Raw genomic sequence first — 22,770 nt, 5'->3', positions numbered from 1 at the left:
GATGCTGTCATCCCAAACCCTGTGCTTCATGTGACCTTATGAAGGAAAGGACATCTTGTGTCTGTTAAAACGCATTTCCCGGTTTGTTCTCTCCTTTGATTGCATCTCTCCAAGCATCTGTGGTTGGAGAGACTAAGACGCAAGGCAAATACACAAGTGTGGGACTCATGGATGAAACTTCAGATACATGGGATGTACCCCTTTTCCTCTGGATTCTCTTGCTCATATTCCTCTCTTCTGCCTTTTTCTCCTTCTCCTCTTTGTCTTTCTTTTGCTTTAACACCCCTTTCCTCTAACTCTTTCTCAGTTGTTGCGAATACCAACAATCAAACCTGACTCTTATTTATGGTTTTGAAGCTGTGATTTCTGTGTGATCTGATTGGTTAAATGTCTTGTCTTCACATGTGCTCTCTGAGTTCAGGTGATTGCTAATTGAATGTGCAGTTTCAGCGGAAGTGTTTAGCAATTAGCACACACAGGCTTTCAGCTTTGAATGATGTGTCTTAATTGGTGTTTTGCAAGGTACCATGTGGAGTGTTTTGAAGAAAAAAAGAGAGGTTGAGAATGTCTAACAGTTAAGAAAATCTGGGCTGACGTTTTGCTCCTTGTGTGTCAAATTTCAATATTATTTTTCTATTAAAGGGAGTATGCAGTGGTTAAAAACTGTGGTTGTAAATATTCTGTCCATATTTATATATCTGGTGTTTGTAAGACAGCGTCACTGTCGGCCTTTACACAGATTTCAGCCGTCTGACTTTTGACTCATGAGAGTATCATCTCTTTAATACTATAAGCTGGGGTTGACTGGGTCACTAACTTGCATCCTCTCTCCCACATCAGGTGGAAAAAATGGAGGAGCAAACACTGGCGCGATGCCCAGACGTAATATTCTTGGATATCACTGAGTTGTTTATCAGACCGCTCAAAGTGAAACTATTTATGCAATTCTTTCTTGTCATCCTTTAAAGGTGGTTTTAGAGTGGACAGTCCATTCATCCTTTTGTGTTATCACTCTTTATTTCGATGGAGGGGGTAGATGAAAGCAGGATGAGATCCAAAGAAATGAGGCTTAAAAGTGAGGTGAGTTTATGACTTTACCGCTTGTGTTTGAAACACTTAAATCCATCTAAACGCATTGGTCAGTTAACATTTGATAACACTAAGATCTTGGATTTGAAAGAGATGTGAAAGCTCTGACTGCAGGAAAAAACATATTAGACCCCCTTTTCCACCTTTTCAAACAGTCCCCTGTGGTCTAAATGAAACATCTGTGCAATCTTTGGTAAAAATATAACATGAATCAAGCACCAGAGGAGGTTTGTGACCCTGTGTAAAGCAGCTCTCTCAGAACGCTCCGTTTTGGTGTGTGTGTCTCTTTAAATATAATGAGCCCCCGCCCACCCCCTAAGTTTTCCTGGGAGACATCACTTCTTTGCTAGGGAGAATAAAAATGGTGGACCTGTGGCTTGGCTGGGGGTGGAGTCCATGGGTAAAGATACAAGGGAAGGGGAGGGTTTTTTTTTTTTTTTACCAGAATACCACTTGTGATGTCACAAGGAGAGCAAATTTGAAAGGGAGCATTTTTCTCCGTGTTGTAAGACTTATGCAGACCACAAACAAAGGACTGGATGAGTTTATTTCACATTTTGTGGGTCGTTAGACACTCAGGTTACCCAAATATATGTTCAAAAACACTGTAAAAGTGGATTTTTGATAATACGTCCCCTTTAAAGCATGTGCAGATGCAGCTCAGATCTCTGCCTGTTTTTGCAAGCAAGTGAGATATTTGATGTGTTTACAGATAATCCAGCTTAATTAAATCTACTGGAGTCAGCCAGGTGGGAAGGAGGGATTTATAGCAAAGGAAGCAGCCAGCCTCCATCAACAATTTTTATGAAGGCGTTGGGTCTTTTTAACGTGATAACATTTTCCTCATAAACCCCCTCAGAATAGAGCAGAAGAAGATGCTACAGCACGAAGGCCACAAAGTGAACTCTTCGAGCACTACGAGATGTGAGTTTGAGCCATGGGCATTAACCGACTTACATATTAATCACCTGCTGTCCTGACAGACTGTGCTTTCGCTTGTTGTGATATTCCAGGCAATCTGTGTGGCAGAGTATGTCAAAGTGAGATTTCTTTCGTGGATGTTCACTGTTGCATGCTTAAGTCTTGCTGGAAGGAGAACTTCAAAGTGCACTTTTTCTTCTACTATTATCACAACTGTTCCCAGAAGATGACACGAGGTTTACTACTGAGAAAGTGGCTGAGGAAGATGTAATTTTTCTAACTGCCACTGTTATCGCAGTTTCAACTCCCACTTGGAAGACTGTTCAGTGACTTCAGGTTGCATTTCCAATAAAACACAAGAGGACAAGCTGTTAAAAAAATCAGAATTAGAATCGGGTTTTATTGCCAAGTACATTTACACATACAAGGAATTTGACTTGGTGTATTGGTGCTAAACAATTAACAAGGAAATAAAGCAGAACTAGCAACAACTTAAATAATACAGTATAAGAAGCTTTTACAATATATAAAATAGAATTTAAAAATGTAAGATAGAAAATATAAAAAAATTAAAATAAAAAAATAAAAACACAAAATGTACAAAAGGTGCAATGTAGGAGCTGTGCAGTGGACTATGAGAAAAAATCACACAGTGTATGTAACCTACTCACAGAGTGCATGTAAAGAAAATACATTTCAAGTCCAGTGGGCGTTAATGTAACACATAAAGAACAGTTTCAGCATTCGAAAAAGAGGACTAGCAGACTTGTCCTGGATATATGATACATTTGGACACATTTTGACACATTGAGTTTATTCAAATCATTCTAAGTTCATTTTTCCCCTTTTTGGGATTTCCTCTTATAACAATAGGATGATGTTTTCACATACAAGCTGTATACATCTATGATGATGATATGGCAGAGTCCATTTACAATCCCATTTACTGCTCCAAACTACAGCTGCAGGTGTATGATACTTGAACTCTGGCTTTGTTGAGGAACCGATTGAGTGCAGACGGAGTTGTTGTTTGTGATGCAGAGGAGATGAAAAGCTGAAAGGGAAGGTGACAGTCTTCAAGCTTTAAAGCACAGTTAGAAATCACCACTCTTCCATGAAAACCATCTTTTGACCGTTGCCCCCTTCAAGCCATCCCAAGTCATGAATGTGGAATGGTGCATTCAAGTGTCTTTGTTTGGAAAGAAATACCAAAAAGCGATGTGGGAAAGTTGCTTTGTTGTCAACAGCAAAGCAGTGAAGCAGAACAATAAAAACAAAATGTCACCTTCACCTTTCAGCGACAATAGTCCATTCATACAGCCGACATTCTGACTTATTATAGAGGTAAAAGTAGGTGATCCCTCCGTTCTCTCACAGTGTCCCAGTTAACCATGCCAGTGTGACAGTGAGTCAGCCTGCACAGTAACAGAACCTGAAAGTGAAGCGAGTAAATGTCACTCACACATCAATGATTGCATTACTGCACCGATGCATTTTTAATAGCACCTGAAATCAATGATTAATTAGGATATAATGCATTTAATCCGATCTTAATCACTTTAAAAAACTTCTTATCACACCTTCATCCCTCTGAGTCCATTCTTCTGTTCCTACTTTGTGAGAGGGAAAAAGAACATTTTCTAATCGGCAAGACTCCAAGTTAAGTGGATTTTCACTCTCAGCGTCCTGTTTCTTGAAAAGGGATGTGCCCAAAATGTCAGTTAAATTAGGATAACAGTTCAACTTAGTCATGAAACTAAAAAAAGAATAATTGTCGAGCTTTATGTTATTGAACAGAATACATCAGGAGTAAAAAGGGTTTTAGACCATTTGAAAACGGCAGGTCAAAGAACATTATAAAAAACACCTAAAAGGAAACTGATCCTTTTATAAACCTTCACTAAACCCTCACCACACCTCCTGCCCATCAATTGGATCTCGAGCCATTTGCCATGCAGCCCCCCCCCCGTCAATGGAACCCTCTCCCACAAACCATCTGAGACATTAACTCTCTCCCCACCTTCAAATCACAGCTCCAAACACACTTTATTAGATTGGTCTATTCTGTCTGACCACGCCCTTCTTACTATTGCTGATTTTGTTCATGTAGTTAATTGTGTTCTTATTTTTACTTACCAGTACTGTTTTACTGCTGTGTCTGTAAGTTGACCTTGAGTGACTTAACAGGCGCCCATAAATAAAACACATTATTATTATTATTATTGTTATTATAATCGTTTACAAATTGCAATCCTTTTTATACGACGTCTAATTTTTTAAACAGGGTTATAATTTTAAAATTCCATTTAGCAGACTCTTGTGTCCAAAGTGATGTACATGTGAGAGTAACACCAGCAAGGATCAAGAGAGGAGGAAACATCATCTGTAAGTGCCAACAAACTTCAGCTTTAAGTCTGAGCAGACACAGGTGCTGACAGGCAGCACACAGAGGCAATGTACAGGGTGTTTAGAATAGAATATATTTAGCATAACATCAGACAGGGAGAATATGAACATCTTAAGGTCTTAAATAGTATGCCTTCCCTAAAGGCATGTTCCTGTCGTTACTTTTGAATAACTCCGCGGGAACATAAACAAAAGTCAGCGTGTTTGGGAAATGGAGCTGTGGATGTCGAGCTCTACAGAACATCCTGGGTCTTATTGAGGGCGGGCAGCAGCAGGCCAGTGCCCGATCGATGACATTTCATTCTCAGTGGGCTTTCTTGATATGACTGACCTGTCTGAAAGGACCCAGCCCCAAGGGAGCTCACTCAAGAGGACAGAGGACTGACAGGCAGGATCCACTCACACACACACACACACACACACACACACACACACACACACACACACACACACACACACACACACACACACACACACACACACACACACACACACACACACACATTTGCTTGCTGGTATACTAGTATCTAATGCACACACTGAAAATGTGACACACACACAAATGTCTAGCACACACACACACACACACACACACACATGCACACACTCATCAGGAGGTGAGTGGCAATGGCACAGAGATAACGCTGCTATCAGACCTTCATCTGGGATGGCTGCACTCTCATCTGTCATGGCGGCCTTTTTCCCTATCAGCTCTATCAAGCTTCCTCCATCTGCTGCTCTGTCAGTCCCCGTCCTGTCTTTGTCCACCACATTTGACCCTCTACAGGCTTACTGCATGGAGGGGGGGGATAAAACATTTTCTGTATTGTGGCTGTGCACCTTTTTTTTTATTAGAATATTTTCATCCAAAATGACAGGGGAGAGAAGAAGGATACTTCTTAAAGTTCTTTCCCCGTTTGCAGAGCATTTGACGCTATGTTTCAGATTGAGTCAACAATAAAGCAGTCGTGTTTAAAAAGCAGGGTCCAAACGGATGAATTAGCCTGAGGGAAAGGACAGAAAAGAAACATCTCAACCCCTCATCGTTGCAAAAACAACTTTATACAATTCAACTCTTTTATATTCTGAATGTTTTGACTCTGCATACATTTTTAATATGGAATGCTGTGATTGTTCTTGTGGCCAGGGGCGAATCAATCCATTGGGTGTTTACTTTATATCACAAATAGAAAGGTTGCTTTCAAGACGTGGTATTTTCACATTCTCAGAATTTGTTTTTCTTTCCCCTTTAGAGGAGTGTCAGGAAAGTAAATTAAAGCCTGCAATAGGCATGCAGTGGAGGATGTAGTGTGGAGGAGCAATTTAAAGACTTTCTGTAAGAGATGGGATTTCAATTTGCTGTTAAAGATTAGAAGTGACTTTGCAGTGCTGTGGATTGGGAAGGTCATACTGCCAAAGGAGAGTCTGTTGGGGAGAAGGAGAGATGAACATCTTTACTTTTATTTATTGCAAAAGTGAACGAAGGAGAAGAGACCAAGAGGAGGACTGAGTCAAGAAGCTTCAGAGCTGCCCATAAAATATTCTAAGGGTAAATAAGACATTCTTGAAATTAATTGTTTTGGAAAACTTTGCCATTAACCTACAAAGTTTTTAGTAAGTCACCTGTTGCAAGATATAATAAGTAATCATGTTTCTTGAAGGAGCTCAATAGGTTAGGTATCTTAAAGCACTTTTTGTCATGGCCTCGACTCTAAATCAACTCAGTCTCGACTCATTGTGATATTACAATATTTTTAAGTATGAACACAAGCAAACAACACTGAATTCTAATTGCAGTGTCTGCTTCATAACATCGTCGATTGGATGCCAAACTTCCAGCTTCTAATGCGATATGACTGTAAAGTGCCAGCTACCTTATTTAGTTATCATACTGTTTATTTTTGGGATGCGTCTTTTGCAGTTTTAACTTGACAGGAGAAGTAAAGGAAAGAGCATGTGGTGACACATTTGTGGCCTCTTTTTGTTTATGACATGCAGTGAAAAAGCAGGTATGATAGAGCTGTGATGCTAATGTGTGTAAAGTAATGTCACATCGTTAATTAATGTCAGCGCCGATTAAACACTAAACTTTGTGTTAATGCTCCTATTCTTATACAGATTTGCATCCAGTGAGTGGAATATGCTACTTAAAGAGTGCTTCTGTTTCTTCAATGTATTTTTGACATAAGGGAGAGGGTGAGGAACAACATGCATGCCATGAGCCACAGATGGGATTCAAACCCGGCCTCCCATCTGGAGGACCACAGCCTCGGTACACTGGGCGCACGCAGTAACCACTACGCTACCGGCGCCCCTGAGTGCTTCTCTTGAGTTTGAATACACAGGTGCAGATCAGATATTTCACCTAGAATTAAAACCTAGTTCTTGTGTGTTTTCAGTGTTGTTGGATCCCTTAATTAAAATACTTCTAACACTGGCTGTGAAATCTTTTAAAGGAAACAACACAAAGTTATTTTAAGTCGTTTGCTATGATATTCTTTATTGACCAAGTGCATGACAGAGGGTCAACTTCAGATCAGTGCTTCCTGTAATCTCTTTAGCTTCAACATTTTGCCAGATGTTTTTACAGTAGTTCATTATTAAAAGTACTGCATGAGGCAAACATGTCTTAACATTTAAAGTTACCCCATGTTATTTATTTTAGTATGTCTATTCCTCAGGACCTGAAAGTCATTTCATAGCATACATATTTTCACATTGAAGCACACAAAGTTCCTGTCACGCTCTGATGATACCTGCCTCCTGGCCGTTACTTTCTTACCTTGTGTCTTTTCATACATTAGCCTCTGATAGAACGCTGTATTAAGCTTTTGATGGAGCTCAGGAAGAAGTATTAGGTTTGATATAATGTGCTGGAGCAACAGAAGCGTGGAGCCTGCCTGTATTGTAGTGTAAGAATCCACCGAGCTCGCCAAAAGAGATGATTAATACACTCTTTGATGTCTTTCCGCCAAAACGGCTCGGAGAAATAATCCTTTTACAATGGCTCCTGATATGTGTGTCTCTCTCTCTGTGTGTGTGTGTGTGTGTGTGTGTGTGTGTGTGTGTGTGTGTGTGTGTGTGTGTGTGTGTGTGTGTGTGTGTGTGTGTGTGTGTGTGTGTGTGTGTGTGTGTGTGTGTGTGTGTGTGTGTGTGTGTGTGTGTGTGTGTGTGTGTGTGTCTCATCATTTCAGTGGAGTTCATGAAACTGGACCTGGCCTCTTTGCAATCTGTCCATCAATTTGTCCAGCGCTTCAAGGAGCAGGACCTGCAGCTTAACATTCTGGTCAATAATGGTGAGTGATGGAAATGTGTTTTGTATTCAGAAATAAAAGTACAAATCTTCTGCACAACAACTTAGATGCTGTACTGACTGCTTTAAAGACATTTGACCTACAGTACATTTTGAAATTATTATTCCATGTGCTCCAAAAGGTCCGATCTTCAACTCCAATAATGCTCCATTTAACGCTACAAATGGTATCAGAGTGTTCAATTTTTAGAATACTTCCTCCACATATGTCGCTAAATCTGTCCATGAGTGCGTTCAGGCTTGCATTCCTGTGAACGCCATGTAAAGTAAAAAAAAAAAAAAAGTGTAATTTCACTTGATCTGATATAAATGATAAGAAAAGCAGTAGTGGCCTGCGAGATGATTACAGCTTTCACAGGTCAATTACCATCACTTAACCAAGCTTTCAGAAATGTAATAACAAGCCATTAAAGCCAACCAAAAGGAAACAAATGTGTTGTATTACAGTCAATAAAGCCCCCAATGAGACTTTGCACCTGTTAAACATCATGTCTTACATTTTTATGTACTCTGTCTGGCTGCTGACACTGAAGCAGAGTTATCCTGTGAGAGGCTCATTAAGAACACATCATGAAGTACACAATGCACTGTTTGGAACAATGGAACAAATGAAAGAAAAGGCAGAGGATAGTAGGAGTACTGTATGCCAAGTCATGTCTGTTTGCACTTTTGAACCTGCTCTGTTTTTTTTTTAAATACTTGTGTTTGTGCGTGTAAAGCGGGTGTCATGCTGGTTCCAGAGGGCCGTACTGAGGATGGATTTGAGCTGCACTTTGGAGTGAACTACCTAGGCCACTTCCTCTTAACTTGGCTCCTCCTTGACACACTAAAAAAGTCTGGCAAATGTGGTCACTTCTCCCGTGTGGTCAACGTCTCCTCGTCTGCCCATCACCTCGGCGAGATCAGAATAAATGACCTGAACAGCAGGTGGGCTCACACACACACACAGTCACAACCATATGGCATGACGTATTGTAAAGAAAGCAGGAAAGGACATGTAAAGAACTTCAAATAAATACATAAAGTTTTATTTTTTTTTATCTGAACTGGCCAAATTTTTGTAGCAGACAATCATTCTTGTAAGTAATTATAACGCCACACTCACCAAGTCAGCGCTGTCATCGGTTTCCTGATCAGACAGAAACATAGATTAATCATTAACTTGGGTTTTTTTCCTCTGTGTTACATATTTTCTTCTTTGGCTAAACAATACTGCAAGCCCCTTAGCCACTTACCTGCACTTCCTGTGTCTCATTTTCTCTCTGCGTTTGGGGGAAAACGTTGACTCCAGCTCACTCAGGCTTACTCCAGCTAGAAGCTCAGCTGTCCAGAAGCATTAGCAGCCAAAGAACCCTCATTGAGTTGTTACAAAATTTACAAGGGGGGGGCTGAGGCTTATTTTAAATGTGCTTAGCCTCTTGTAACATGTTATGAAATAGTTCATAATAACCTCACTCAACTCATTCTTCTTGTTCAAAATGTCTCAATACTTCAAATAAGGCTGCAGGTTATTGACAGACCAACAAATCTATAAAGATATGTTAACATTAATAATGCCATTATGTTCATTTTTAAATGCAGTTTATATTATATGTATTAAGGCTGCACATGCAGATCTTTACTGAGCAGTGCCCCAGAGTGTCCTGCCAACAATGTTGCAAGGGACTACTGTGACAAAGTTTTACCTGAGCATTGAGCACGACCAAAAGTTGGCAACACATTAGACGTGTAAATGACACCTTATCACCTGTTAGCTTTAACAACATGTCGCAGCATTGAACCTTGTTATCCCTACAAGTTTGTGAAATTCTCAAACCGTCTTGTTCTGTTTCACTGGCCTGTGTTTCATTGGGACGAGCTCAACTCATGTTTCATTAATAAATATGAGAGGCTGCTTTAATGATGAATATAATAAGAATTTAAATGACGTGATAACATAAGAGTCACTTTGCAGTTTAACAAAACATGATGTGTTCAGTTTCTAACAGGAACACACACACACATACAAACGTCGCTTATTAAGATAAAATATGCTGTACTGGACTGAAAAGTCCTGGGCTGGTGTAAATAATTGGCACTGCGGCTCTCCACTGGCTGGTTTCAGATGCTTCAATGATGCTGTGTCCTTGTTTGCCAAATTTGCCTGTTGTGCCTCTGAGATGTTGTTAAGTTTAGACTCAAAAAGAACCTGTCCTTGTTCAGCAGGACATGTTACTCTACCAATAAAAAAAAGACTAATTGTGCCAACAGATGATCATAACAAACAAAGAAAAGTTTGCTGTTTCCAGCCTTCTAAACGTGTTCTCTCTCTCTCTCTCCCTCTCTCTCTCTCTCTCTCTCTCTCTTCAGCAAGTCTTATTCAGCCCATGCTGCTTATTGTCACAGTAAGCTGGCACAGCTGTTATTTAGTTCCCACCTCCACCAGCAGCTGGAGCATGGTGGTTTCCCGCTGAGTTCATGTGCTGTGGATCCAGGCATCGTGGACACGGCTCTCTATCGCCACCTCTGGACGCCCCTCTGTTTGGCACACAGAATTATTGCTCGCCTGCTTTACAAGGTAAAACACTCTCCTGACTTACATGTGCTTTACTCACAAGTAGACTGTGATCTGATTTCTGTCATCCTGCCAGAGATCAAAGACATATAAAGGAAAGATGAACTTCTTTCATTACTACGTTTCATGTTTGTGCTGTAGGGAGGGAGGGAGGGAGTTCCTAGAGGACACATGACTTGTTTATTCAGTTGATAGATTTTCGTCTTTGACTGTAAAGCTGTCAATCTGATTGATTACTTTATGGTTCCAGGACACCAATGCCTTATTATTTTATTTGATGCTCCAAATAGCAGTTAATTCTGCTGTTGTCCTTGTTTAGTTTTGTTAGCTAAAGACTGAAAAGTAAATCCCTTGAGGGTAAAATGAAGTCGCTAAGTGGATTTTCTCAAGGTCTACAAACTAATTTCTGTTGTAAGAAAACAAAATCCTTTACTGTGATAAAGCGCTCAGGAGCTCGGGTTGGAGTTCTCATTGTCTCATTTCCCAACTAATTGAAGCCTATGTCTTCCTCAGTGTTAGGGCTTTCACACTTGCTGAACACTCCTGAAAAACTCCTGATATTTGCCAGAGAAGCTGCATGAGTGAAAGCAAACAGCCACATTTAGCATTTGGACTTCACCGGGAGTTTCTCCTGCGAGAACCCTAGTAGAGCTGATGTGACATTTTATTTACCGTCTGCACAGTGTCTGCACGCCACCACTACGATCTCCACGCACGTAATCAAAACATTTGAAACATTTGAAACATTCAAAACATTGATACTTTATCAATTAAACGAGTCTCAGACGATATGGCGGCTGACTGTTTTACATTTGATCTCATCAAACATAGAGCTGCACATTATCGGACAAAAATTTAAATATTTATCCTCTAACAAAACAACCCCCCCCCCCCCCCCCACTTTCAACCCGCTTGGTTGAGCACTCCCTGATGACTCTCTCACACCAACATCGATTTTTAAAAAAAAGAGAGAGAGCAGGTGGAGCGACACGTTTCTTCAACACTTTACAAATAGACCTCTGTGTCACAGCAGTGTTACTTTTACATCAACCATTTTGAACTACGTTCCAAGGTAATTTTTTGAATAAGTCTGTATGAAAGACATTTTTCAAACAAAAGCTCATCCCCTCCCACCACCTGTCCGGTCACACAACACTACATTGTGCATAAGCTGTGTAACCACTATAGGATACATTTAGCAGTAAACCAGGTCCTACACACGTGGCCTCAGTGTTACCCAGCACAGGGATGGAGTGCTGCTGATAGCAGAGAATACACTTACTGAAAGTCCGCCTTGTGTAAATGAAAGCCTGCTGCGATCGTCTAACCCACATTATCTGTGACGGCAGCAGCATCGTCTGCTTGTTTGCAGTCAGTTGACTCTACATGCAAAGCAACCTAATGGCTTTGTTCTCCTGGGAGTGCTACACTAATGTAACAGTGATGAACTGTTCTTCTAATCGTTCTTTAAAAGTCATGGAAAACAACAAAAAGTAATAAATTTTCCTTTTGCATCAAGCAACAAAAAGTACCACCATGACAGGTTTTAGTTCATTCTGTTGACATTGCACCTCCTGCAATTTTACTATTTGAAAAGTGCACACCACAACACCTCGAAGCACGACTCCCAGAGTAACAAAGCTTTAAAAAAAAAAAACTTTCAGCAACCTAGAGAGGAAGGAGAGCCACAGATTAGAATCAGTGGGGAAGTCAGAGAAATAAAACATTCTTTTTATTTTTCTTCTTTTCTCTTCTCTATTTTCTGCTAACTATTATTATTGAGCCGTTAAAAGAACCCAGACACACTCACACAAGTCTGCACCTGCAAGAAGGTGCCAGATTTAGTTTGTTCTTAGCCAAAGGGAGGCTTCATCCTGCCTGCTGTGTGTTTCTCTTCTCAACCCGTGACACCTGCAGCTCTTCTACGGCTGCAACACAGCAGACTTTTCTTACTCACAGGTCGCATATACTGACGTTTTGTCTCTTCCCTGTGGCCTCTCATTCAGACACTGCAGGTACTCTTTAGCACATCTTGTAGACAAACACCAATCAGAGGACTGAGGCAACAACATCACCTGGTAGGAAAGTATTCTTTTAGTTCTGACCCAGGGACTATTGGCTGGTGGTGCAACTGCATAAAGATTAAGCCCAAGAAATGTCCAAAACATTGCACAATATAAGGAAATAAAAAATAAAAATGGCAAAAGTGTCTCTCTGCTTTAAGTGACTTTTCTGTACCATAGCCAAAAAATCTAATTAATGCATACTCTGAGGACCTTTCTTTTGGCCCTGTTTTTTTTTTAAGAGGGATTAAAAGAGTTATGGAGCAGCATTTTTTATTCTTGAATCATATGAAGTAACTTGGTCTGATCTTCTGGAAAGGAAATGCTGTTTGGCTGTGAAATGACGTTTAAAGGTACCACAGTGTGTTGAAACAACAAACTCAAGGGAAGTATTATTCAGGATTATGTTACACAGGATGAAACACAGGCAGGGTTGTGGGCACACACAAGCGCACAGTCTATCCACATCACTGGAAACTACAGCGCTGCTAAAATCAAGGCAGGCTGTTCACTGTGTTTTATATTTTTAAACATGTCTTGCATTGCTTAAAGCGTAAGGCCGCAGGCTGCTGTTAAGGTCTCTGCGATTTAATGGAAGGAGACAAGTGCGCGTGTATGAACTCAAATCTGCAATTGTCACAGGCATTTGCCTCCAAGCACAACCTTTGGGATGCTTCTGCCCTAAATACATTAAAGCATTAATAACACAAAGGCATGCATGTAATCATCACCCCCCCCCCCCCCCCCCCCACCACAAACACACAAAATGGGATTATTTGCAGTGACAATACCTTTGTACAGTCAGTGATTTATCCACATAAACAAACAACTGAAGCAACATAGCTATGAACTAAAATCACTTAATACAAACTTCAACTAAAAGTAGAAAAGTTATTTTACATTTTAATCAACACATGTCTATATGTAATGTTTCATGTATATAGTAAAGGGTGATTTTACTATATATTTTTATGTTATATCTATATAACAACACATCATATAGGCCTTAGTGTTGTTAATCATATATTGTTTCACACATTAAGAAACGCAACAAAGACAGAATGTTTTAAATCAACTGGAAAAAGTGTCCGAATTAAAACAAATATTTGAGTGTCTATCCAGGTAATGTTTCTTTATTTCAGTCTGTTATTCGTCTGGATTGTCCTCTTTACAAACATCCATCCAACCATTATCCGTACCGCTTTTCCCATTCTGGTTCGCGGTTGGGCTGGAGCCGATCCCAGCTGTCATAGGGCGAGAGGCGGAGTACAACCTGGACTGTTTGCCAGTCTATCACATATGGAATCATATTTGTGCCAAAAAAAATCAAACAAAACTTCTTAAATTGCAAACAAAAAATAAGATTTTGAGAGAGATATAATCTCACTGAAGCAAAAAAAAAAAAAGACTTGCAATTAAAATATTTGTGTGATCGTGTAAATAATCAGCCTTTTGCTTTTCTTATCATCAGTCCTTTTGTTTACGGTTCCCTCTTTTTCTTTCTCACTGTCAGCTTTCTCGTTTGCGCTGCTTGACTTTTTGCTTGCGATTCTGGCACAAACCTCTCGAGTGGGTGAACTTTTTGAGGAATGCGTCCCCATTGGCTAATGAGATTTCAGCTAAAACAAATAGGCTGACAGTCACCAGTTAACATGGTAACTCTTTTAACCGTAACACCGGCACGGACTTTGCCGTTTTTTGCGATATAAATAGTGTTCCGTTTGCTGAAGTATCGCAAGTGCCCCAAAACGTAAGGTTTATCTTAATATCTTGGTTTTGCTATGGTTGTCAGGAGATGTAAACATGTGTCGTTTACAGGAGATGTTAAATTAAAAGCCTGTGTTGCAGTTCTACAGGGTTTTCAACGGTGGCTGTTACTTTCCTGAGCGTTTTTTAGCCCTCCAGCCCTCCACGCTGATGACGTCACTGAAACCTATGAATACCTCAAACAGAAAAGCACAACACTCACACTCCACAGGCCCAGAACCTTAATTGGGCTATCGAGAAATTAAACATCAACAGCCCATTTAGCCATAAGTTACAGTATATAGAAAAACAAACTTCAGTGTAGACAAACCCTAGAGCAGAGATAAGAGGGTTACTTTGGAAACCTAAGTCAAAACAAATGAAGTGCAAGGTGGAATAAAACTAGTGGTCTGCTGAAATGAATCCTTTTTTTTTCTCTTTTCACAAAAGGCTTTCTAGGGAGTGTTTTCTGTGCTAAAAACCCCTCCATGTGTGAACAGACCTTTAAACTCCAGACAGCAACATGTATAATGAAGTACAAGATGTGTTTTCCTGTATCGTTACTCGCACTGAAAATGTTACCCCTGCGAGCATAATAATAATTCATTCAGAGGAAGAATTAAAATTCATGTTTTGAAAATACAGAGTACAACACAAACACAAACACCAACGCACACACACGCACACGCACACACACGCACACACACAGTATTCGAGTGTAGTGTTGATGCTCGCAGGATCCCCTCCCTGCTCAGAAACCTGCTCCCGGTCTCACAGCTGACACTGAGATCATTGTTAAAATGCATCAACACTAACACTGACGCACGCTTATGAATGCACACACACACACACACACACACACACACACACACACACACACACACACACACACACACACACACACACACACACACACACACACACACACACACACACACACACACACACACACACACACGAGTCTGCTTTTTACTGACGCTAACCTACAGTGACATCGGCCCTCCTCTGGCTTTCACAACTGCACACAGACACACACAGAGCAGTGTACACACACACACACAGGAAATGTTGTGTGTTTCTTGCAGTGATAACTTGTTGTTGAACTTGTCATTATGCAGTAACTTCAATTGTCTTTAATGACGTACGGATGCATGATGTTGGATTTTTGCCGATGTCTGATATGCCAATATTATTCTACAGTTCTTGGGTAATTGCAGATGAAGACACACTGTATATACACACACATATATAATTCTTACTCCTAAAATAATTTCAGAGATCATCAGGTGTTATTTGAAGAAAACTGTATACGGTGTACGTAACGACTGCCTGACACAAACCCTAGATTAGCATTAGGTAGCAGAGGTTAGCTCAATATGGTCACTGAGCAGTGAGCAACTGAAACAAAGTTTTAGAAGAGTGTGAGTGGCAGAGCAACAATAAACAAAGACTTGTTATCATCCTACCATTTTGTTGTTAATTTAGGAGTGACAATAGGATATATTTATTTAATCAGCTCAGAGACACGTGATACTAATGAAGTATGAATCTTCCATCCCCAGACTAACTTTTTATTTAATCATATAACATCTTGATAAGTGTCGTATAATTTAAATATACATTTGCTGCCCCATGGTTCTTGGCCACAAAAGTGGCTCTGTGGCAAGCAAACATTGTGTACTGGTGCCCTCTGTGGCAAGAGGCTTCATTCCAAACTGTCAATCAAATGCTGCAGAGTTGGCTCTTGAACTGTTCCAGCAGTAAAAGAGGCACCGTGTCCCTGCTGTTGCTTTTTTGGTGACATTTTTTGCCTTTAGACATGAAAAGAAATCCAAACAGCTTAGCTGCCCAACATAATCATTTATAGCATTCTGCAACATCTATTTTAAAAACACATACATTGTGCCTTCAGCTTTGTAGCAGCACTTTATAAACACATTTATTTCAAAATGTCTTTCGATAAAACTGTGTAAGAAGTACATTTCCTCACTTTTCAGCGGGCTGTAGCTACATGTCATATCTGACATGTGGCTCCTGCAGCCACATGTCAGATATGACCTTGGGCAAGACACTTTAACCTTCGTTGGTGGCGTATGAATGTGTGTGATTGAGATTAGTTTCTCATAATGGATCCTTTTCATAGCAGCCTCTGCCGTCAGTGTGTTTATGGGTAGGTGTGACCTGCGGTGTCAAAGTGCTTTGATGTCCTGGGGGGGGGTTGAGATGAAAACGGAAGGGACTTCAAGGAAAAAGGCTGGGAACCCCTGCATTGGGGCCGCTGCCTCAACATTTTTGCATCAAACCTTTTAAGTACAGTATTTGTTCATTTGTGTATCTGTGTGTGTTTGTGTTTTTCCCCAGACTCCCTCTGAGGGCGCTGCCACTGTGCTGTACGCCGCTTTGTCACCAGACCTGGAGGGGGAGTATGGCGGAGACTTCTGGGCCAACGGGCAAAGGGAGATGACAACACCAACAACCTTTGACCCAAAACTACAGCTGAGCCTTTGGGGAACCAGCCTGCAGTTGCTGGGCCTGCAGTAGCATGGGACTAAGGGACAAATACATGGACTAATCCTCAAAAAAAAAAAAACCTACATGAAGTAAGACTCCTAACCCAGGGGTCATCCAGACACCTTCTATCTCCTTCTTTTCTCAGAATTTCCCCCCCATCCATACCTCACACCGAGTTGTTTGTAGCGATTTATCTAGTTATTGCGGACAGTGATTTAAAGTGAGGACCTCCATTTTGTTCCAAACCCGCCAAAGAAGGGCTTCAGGGGATGGAAGATGTTTTTTTTTTTTTTTTTCACAATGAGCAAACAGACATATACATGCACAGTTACAAAACTAGGGCTGTCAGCATTAACTTCTTACTGGCCATCAGTGAAGGTCTGAAGCTATTTTGTCCCTTTAGGCGCACCGTGGATAAGCCTCCTCAGTGTCTCCCTGTAGTCCCAGTGGTGTAAGAGAACGACACTGCTGCATCTTTGAATGGCTCATTTCACAGTAAAACGCTCTCCGACAGCTCAGTTGACGAGTCTCAAGTAATATCGACCTTATGACATCACACATTTCACTTTTTAATGTTCCTTTTAGCTGTTTTTATTTAGTTTTTGAGCCATAGTGAGTTCCAGTTTTCCGTGGTTAAATTAATGTCACCACCTTCGATCTACCAGAAGGTCTTTACTTTATTTCAAGATAAAAGCACGGTTGAATGAAGGTCTTTACTTTTTTTCAAAATAAAAGCACGGTTGAATTCAAACAGCAAGTTCTCTTAGCTTAAGTCAGAACAGAAATTCAAAATAGAAACCTAACAATTATAATTTTTCAATGAGAACTAATGGAATTAAACATGCGATTAAAACTGTGATTAAAAATGTCAAATGGTTTGACAGCCCTAGTCCAAACATATGCGGGCGTTATATTGATTTAGGATTTTGCAGTAGCTACTGGGCAGACTGACATTTATTTAGATAGCAGTTATCATCCATCTGTAATAGGTTTATTTCCTGATCGTAGCTAACTCAAGATGTCTGTCCAGAAGAAATCCTTGCACAGTGTCCTGTTCAAACACCTGCCTCACTCTGCCTTAAAGTCCTTAGTTTGGCTTTCAGTGAAGAATTTCATTATTCTCCAGTGAAAAATCATGTTCCTGAGGATTTTCCATCCCAGATTAAAAATGTAGGCAAACATAGAAATGCTTTTTTTTTTGTCACAGAAATACTACAATTGATAAACAAAAAACTCATAACAACTATGATCGGATTTTTCAAACCTCAGCCTGCCTCACGTTGGTGGGGGAAATGTGATGTCATCTGACGGATCACAATGATTTCTCAGATTGTCTGACGATGATGCTGGTTTGACTGAGGGCACTTTGATTTGAACTACTTTTTACTGGTTTCCAAATGAATCCTCATGTAGTGTTCTTAGAAGGTGTGTTTTCTCTTTTAAAGGTGAATTTTACTGTTTTACTGAAGTCGCCTGGAGAAAAAACACCAACTCCTCTTTCCCCCTTCCTTTGAACACACAGTTATTCAACAGAAGACGTTCCTTCAGCCTGATCAGGGATTTGGAAAAAAACACTGAAAAAAAGAGAGATTCTTTGTAAAAGTTGGCCTGAATTTGGTGTGATTCCAGTATAGACTGGTGAGTGAGGAGGCCTTTTGTGTTGTTCTGGGGACATTTTATTTTTGCTGCATTCATTTTCAGAAGCCAGGATTTCCAGATGTTTGTTCCCTTTTGTCTGCTCAGACACAGAAAGGGAAAGGATGGGGAACCAACCACCACTTCACTCTGTCCCTGTTTTCCTTTGTGATCTGTGTTAATCGGTTTTACTGTGTCTGTGATACGTGTGTACGTGTTTAATACACAGGAGTTCAATATTTACTCATGCGACAGACCCCATTCAAGTTGATGGAGAGCACAACAATGGCAAGTCCTGGAGGAACAGCAACAGGACAGGGAGTGAGAGGAAATGCACCTTTTTTTCAATTACAATACCTATGATTGGTTCCTCATTGCTTCGTCGACACTTCCTCAATTGGCGCGGCTCCCAGTGCATTGTGGGATTGAGATTTCCCAGTGCTGAGAATTAAACTCCATCTGCTGAGCTGACATACACAAACACACACTCGCTGAGAAATACAGAAAGCAGTAGATCCAGGCACGGGCTTATCTAAACAAGCACACAACAAACAAACACTTCTGGTAGTCATGCAGGAAAGTATATACTCTCGCGCACACACACACACACACACACACACACACACACACACACACACAGCGCCATAATGCCATCTCCACTGTGATAAACCATTTTAGCTGTGAAGATGAAAGTTTTATCTCAAATTAACAAGTTTCGGCTAAATATTGTTCCCCACATGCCAAGCCATGGCTATGTGAATACTGCCACTGAGCAGCCAGCTTTCCTGATCTGCCCTATGTGAAGCGATAGTATCACTGTGGTGGCGATCCAGCCGGTAGCATAGATAAATACAGTCAGAATACAGAAGGAGCCCTGACTCTGCCGGTGTCATTTTAAAAGGCAACCTGAAAGAAAATACTGTTTTTCAAGCAGTGTCCCAGTTCAGAGTCTGGATCCCTCCGCCAACCAAAGGTCAGGCTGATTCTTCTCCTCCCCCTCCCCCTTCATGAGACAAAGGTCTACCCTCACAAATAAAGCCTAATGGGGCGTGTTCAGGCCGTTTTTATGTCTAAGTCATTGTAGGATGTTGTCGTCAAAGAGCTAAAAACGTTTGCACTACATGCTGTGACGTTTCAAGTCAACACAAGATGAACACCAGGTTGAACATTACACCAGGGCAAACGTTACTTCCATTTCTAAATGTTGCCTTGTGATTTACTTGTCCTTGCTGCAAACATTCAAGCTTCATGCCTTGCTTCTGTTATTTACAACCTGCGTTGGTCTTGTCCATGTAACATTTAAATAAGTGATTGATCACCTTTACACATGTTCCTGGTAAATATGACCTGACTACTATGTGAATTAATGAGCTGACAAAGATCGCTCTTCAACAGTGAAGCAGTACATAATGGATTGTTGAATCTTGAGGGGCAGATGCGTCCTGCAGATTTGGGATGAAGAAAAAAAAAGGGCAGCTTTTCTTGGCCTGATGGTCCATCTTTGTACAAATGCTTTATCATATCATCATATCATATGTTGGTGATACATAGAGAACATTTGAATACAGATTCACCTGAAAAGCTCCAGAGGTCATGTGGATTGTTACACATAATGTATGTTCAACTTAATAACCTTGGCTTAACTCATCTTGTATTACTTGATTTTTTAAAAAATTTCGTGTTAAGGCGCAAGTTTGAAGACGTTTAGAAAAAATCTGGGTCACAATTACTGGATCACAAAAACTTTTTAAAATCAAATGGACACCAGCGAACTTGCCTCTTTAAAATGGAGTCACTCACTCCAATGAGCCAATCAGGGATCGCTGTGTCAGGGAATATCGTCAGTCATAAAAATTAAATTCAGTGTTGTCCTGAATATCTCTCTCCAGGTACAGGAGTGAAATTTGTTTAAATTTCCAATACAGGCAAACGTTTTTTTTGTTTTTTTGAGTTTGATGGTTATCTCTGCTGTAGCACTTGTCTTGGGATTAGATATTCCATAATGTATTTTCAAACTTGGTCTTTGACCCAGTGTAGTCCAACTGCTTGGAAAGTGTTTATCGCCTCAGTGCTTCCTTATTCAACTCTGTGGTTCCCCCGAGGCTACTTTAAGGTACTGACTAAATAACAGAACAGCAAACAACCATACCTAGTCCCATTTAAATTCAAATGCACCCACTACCCTTCAACAAAATGAGAACACCAGCTTGGTTCTTGGCAGCGCCTTTTTTTTTTTTTTTTTTTTTTTTTTTAAGTACAATGGTCCTGTGAGGGCTACATCTTTTTTCCAAGAGCTAACATGTTTCTCACAGTCCAGCTGCTACAGAAAATATATATATAAAAAAAAAAACCTGAAAGAAAATGAGATGAGAACGTCACTGACTGTCTTTCCCATCTGAGCACAAGATTTTCCAAAGACGCAGCGAGGAGGAGAGTGAGGGTCTGTCCTGGTGTTCTTGTTGCGTCGGTGTGCAGAGGAGGGCTGCTAAATTATCAATGATTACCTTGTTATATATTTAGCTTACTCCTCGAGCGTTCTACACAGACAGGACAACACGGTGAACTTTCCGAACTTGAACTGCAAATATAGAAAAAGAGCAACAACAACAAAAACAAAAAAAATAAACAGCTCAAGTTAACTGTCTGTGATATTGTCTGTTTGTGATTTACTCGTATATGATCATTTTAAAGTGTTGTCATCACTGGACATGGACCAGTGGAGCTGTATTTAGACTGACAATGTTCTAATAGCCATTTTTCTGTCCGACCTGGGGTGACATTTATATTAAATGCTTCAGTCCCAAGTTCTGCAAATCCTAAATGTGTATAGGAAGAGAGATAATATAAACATGTATACGAGGGGAAAGCCAGATGAACTGAGTCCTTCCTCTGGTTTACACGGTATCCTGCAGATGAAGATACTGACTTACATCCAGTGTAAACACTCAGTCCAGCTGGGCCCCTTGAGAATTTATGAAATGGGCAATTTTTTTATTTTTGTCATGATTTTGTTGTTGTTGAGATACACATCTTATTGCTTTTGATGTGCCTAAGAAGAAAATCTCCCTCATAAATGTGTAACTGTGAATTCTCATGAAGAAATGAGCTTGTAGAAACTGTGATTACGTCTTGTCTTGTGCATTGCTGTAAGTTTTTTCTCTCTTTCGAGTGATCGGAGTTGAATGTGGGTGAGTGTGAGTGTGTGGGAGTGGGTGTGTATGTGTGTGTCTGTCTAAATAGGGAAGTTCATGTCCATGTTTTTTCGTCAATGGTTGTGACATTCCAACAGCAGCCACCACCTTTTCTATTATCCAAAGCCTCTCAATAAACATATCATCGTGCCATTCTTGCTCTCTGCCCTTTATTATGTGAGCAAGTGAGAAACTGTTGGACTGATGACATGCTGCATGAGACAGCAAGCCTCAAGCTCAGTCTGAACTTTTGAAATAATCTCTGATCCATAAGTGAAACTTTCACACACACATTTAATATCAGGTCACCGGGTTTAACCATTTCCCGTCATAAATATTACATTTACTTCAGCAGTTACCAAACATTTCTCCTCTGATATCTTTCCATACCTACCTGGCCCAAAGGCTTTAATGAATAAATATTACATGACATTAAGTTTAGGACTGCAGAGCATGTCCATTGTATTAATCTGAGGTGTACACTCTGACCACACCGACCGTTCATATTTACACGTCCCTTCAACATTTTAAAATCTTCACAGCACTGTAACAAGAGTGTAAAAAATGAGAACAACCTGTTAAAGAAACATTAAAATGAAAACCTCATTAGGACTTGGCAAAACTCAATATGCACAGAGGGCAGCTGGCACACAACCAGTAAGGATTTCATCAACCTGACAATAATGTGGGCTTGGCTCTGAAATGGGATTTAGCGATGAACACAAGGAACTGTAGGTCTCAAAGGCCTGAAGACTTCTCTTTACCAAACACTCAAGCTAAAGAGAATCAAATACGATTTTTACTAATAACATATGCCCCCACCTAATTTGATAAATGTATGTTTTGATCATAACTAACGTCTCCTTATCTTAGCATAATGTTTTTCATAGGATTCTGGCCCAACACTTAACAACACTCCAAGCCTCACTTTTTACTGCAAGTGAAAAAACACTTATAGATGTTCCCAATGTTTATGATAAAACTAAGTTTTGATCATAATCAATATATTCTTATCTCAACTTAGCACTTACTGCTTTTATTTATACCCACAACAAGTGGAAAAACATGTACAGCTCAAGACTGTGCATGCTTTTTATCTGCCTTGCATTGAATAGTAATGAGAGGAGAAAGAGATCATAAATTGGAAAGGGAACATTTTTTAAAGTAAAGATAAGAATGATTTTCTCTTGCAACCACTAAATAATCATCATCTTGGATCCCCTCAAAGTGAAACACATGAGTCAGACCTCTCCTCTTTTGTAAAACCTGATGATGGAGTTTCTTTCACAAGAATCAAAGAAGAGCTTCTAGTCATCTGCTTTCAAATAAAAATGCCATTAA

General features: G+C 40.2%; 1 protein-coding gene across 2 annotated transcripts in view; it reads left to right on the top strand.

Annotated features, from left to right (window-relative positions):
• The window catches only part of LOC109985372 (dehydrogenase/reductase SDR family member on chromosome X), a 55,600-nt gene extending 34,018 nt beyond the window's left edge, over window positions 1-21,582 (top strand). For both annotated transcript variants that reach the window (XM_065961894.1, XM_020635676.3), the window contains exons 4-7: window positions 7,611-7,712; window positions 8,449-8,656; window positions 10,079-10,286; window positions 16,454-21,582. In XM_065961894.1, the coding sequence (XP_065817966.1) occupies window positions 7,611-7,712; window positions 8,449-8,656; window positions 10,079-10,286; window positions 16,454-16,633 (698 nt within the window). In that variant the 3' untranslated portion in view covers window positions 16,634-21,582. The remainder of the gene's footprint in view (window positions 1-7,610; window positions 7,713-8,448; window positions 8,657-10,078; window positions 10,287-16,453) is intronic.
• Window positions 21,583-22,770: the final 1,188 nt, after the last annotated feature.

The sequence above is a fragment of the Labrus bergylta genome, chromosome 13 (assembly GCF_963930695.1).
Source record: "Labrus bergylta chromosome 13, fLabBer1.1, whole genome shotgun sequence".
In the NCBI taxonomy this organism is placed as follows: Eukaryota; Metazoa; Chordata; class Actinopteri; order Labriformes; family Labridae; genus Labrus; species Labrus bergylta.
Note: the sequence above shows the minus strand (reverse complement) of the source record. Positions and strands in the feature narration are given on the sequence as shown.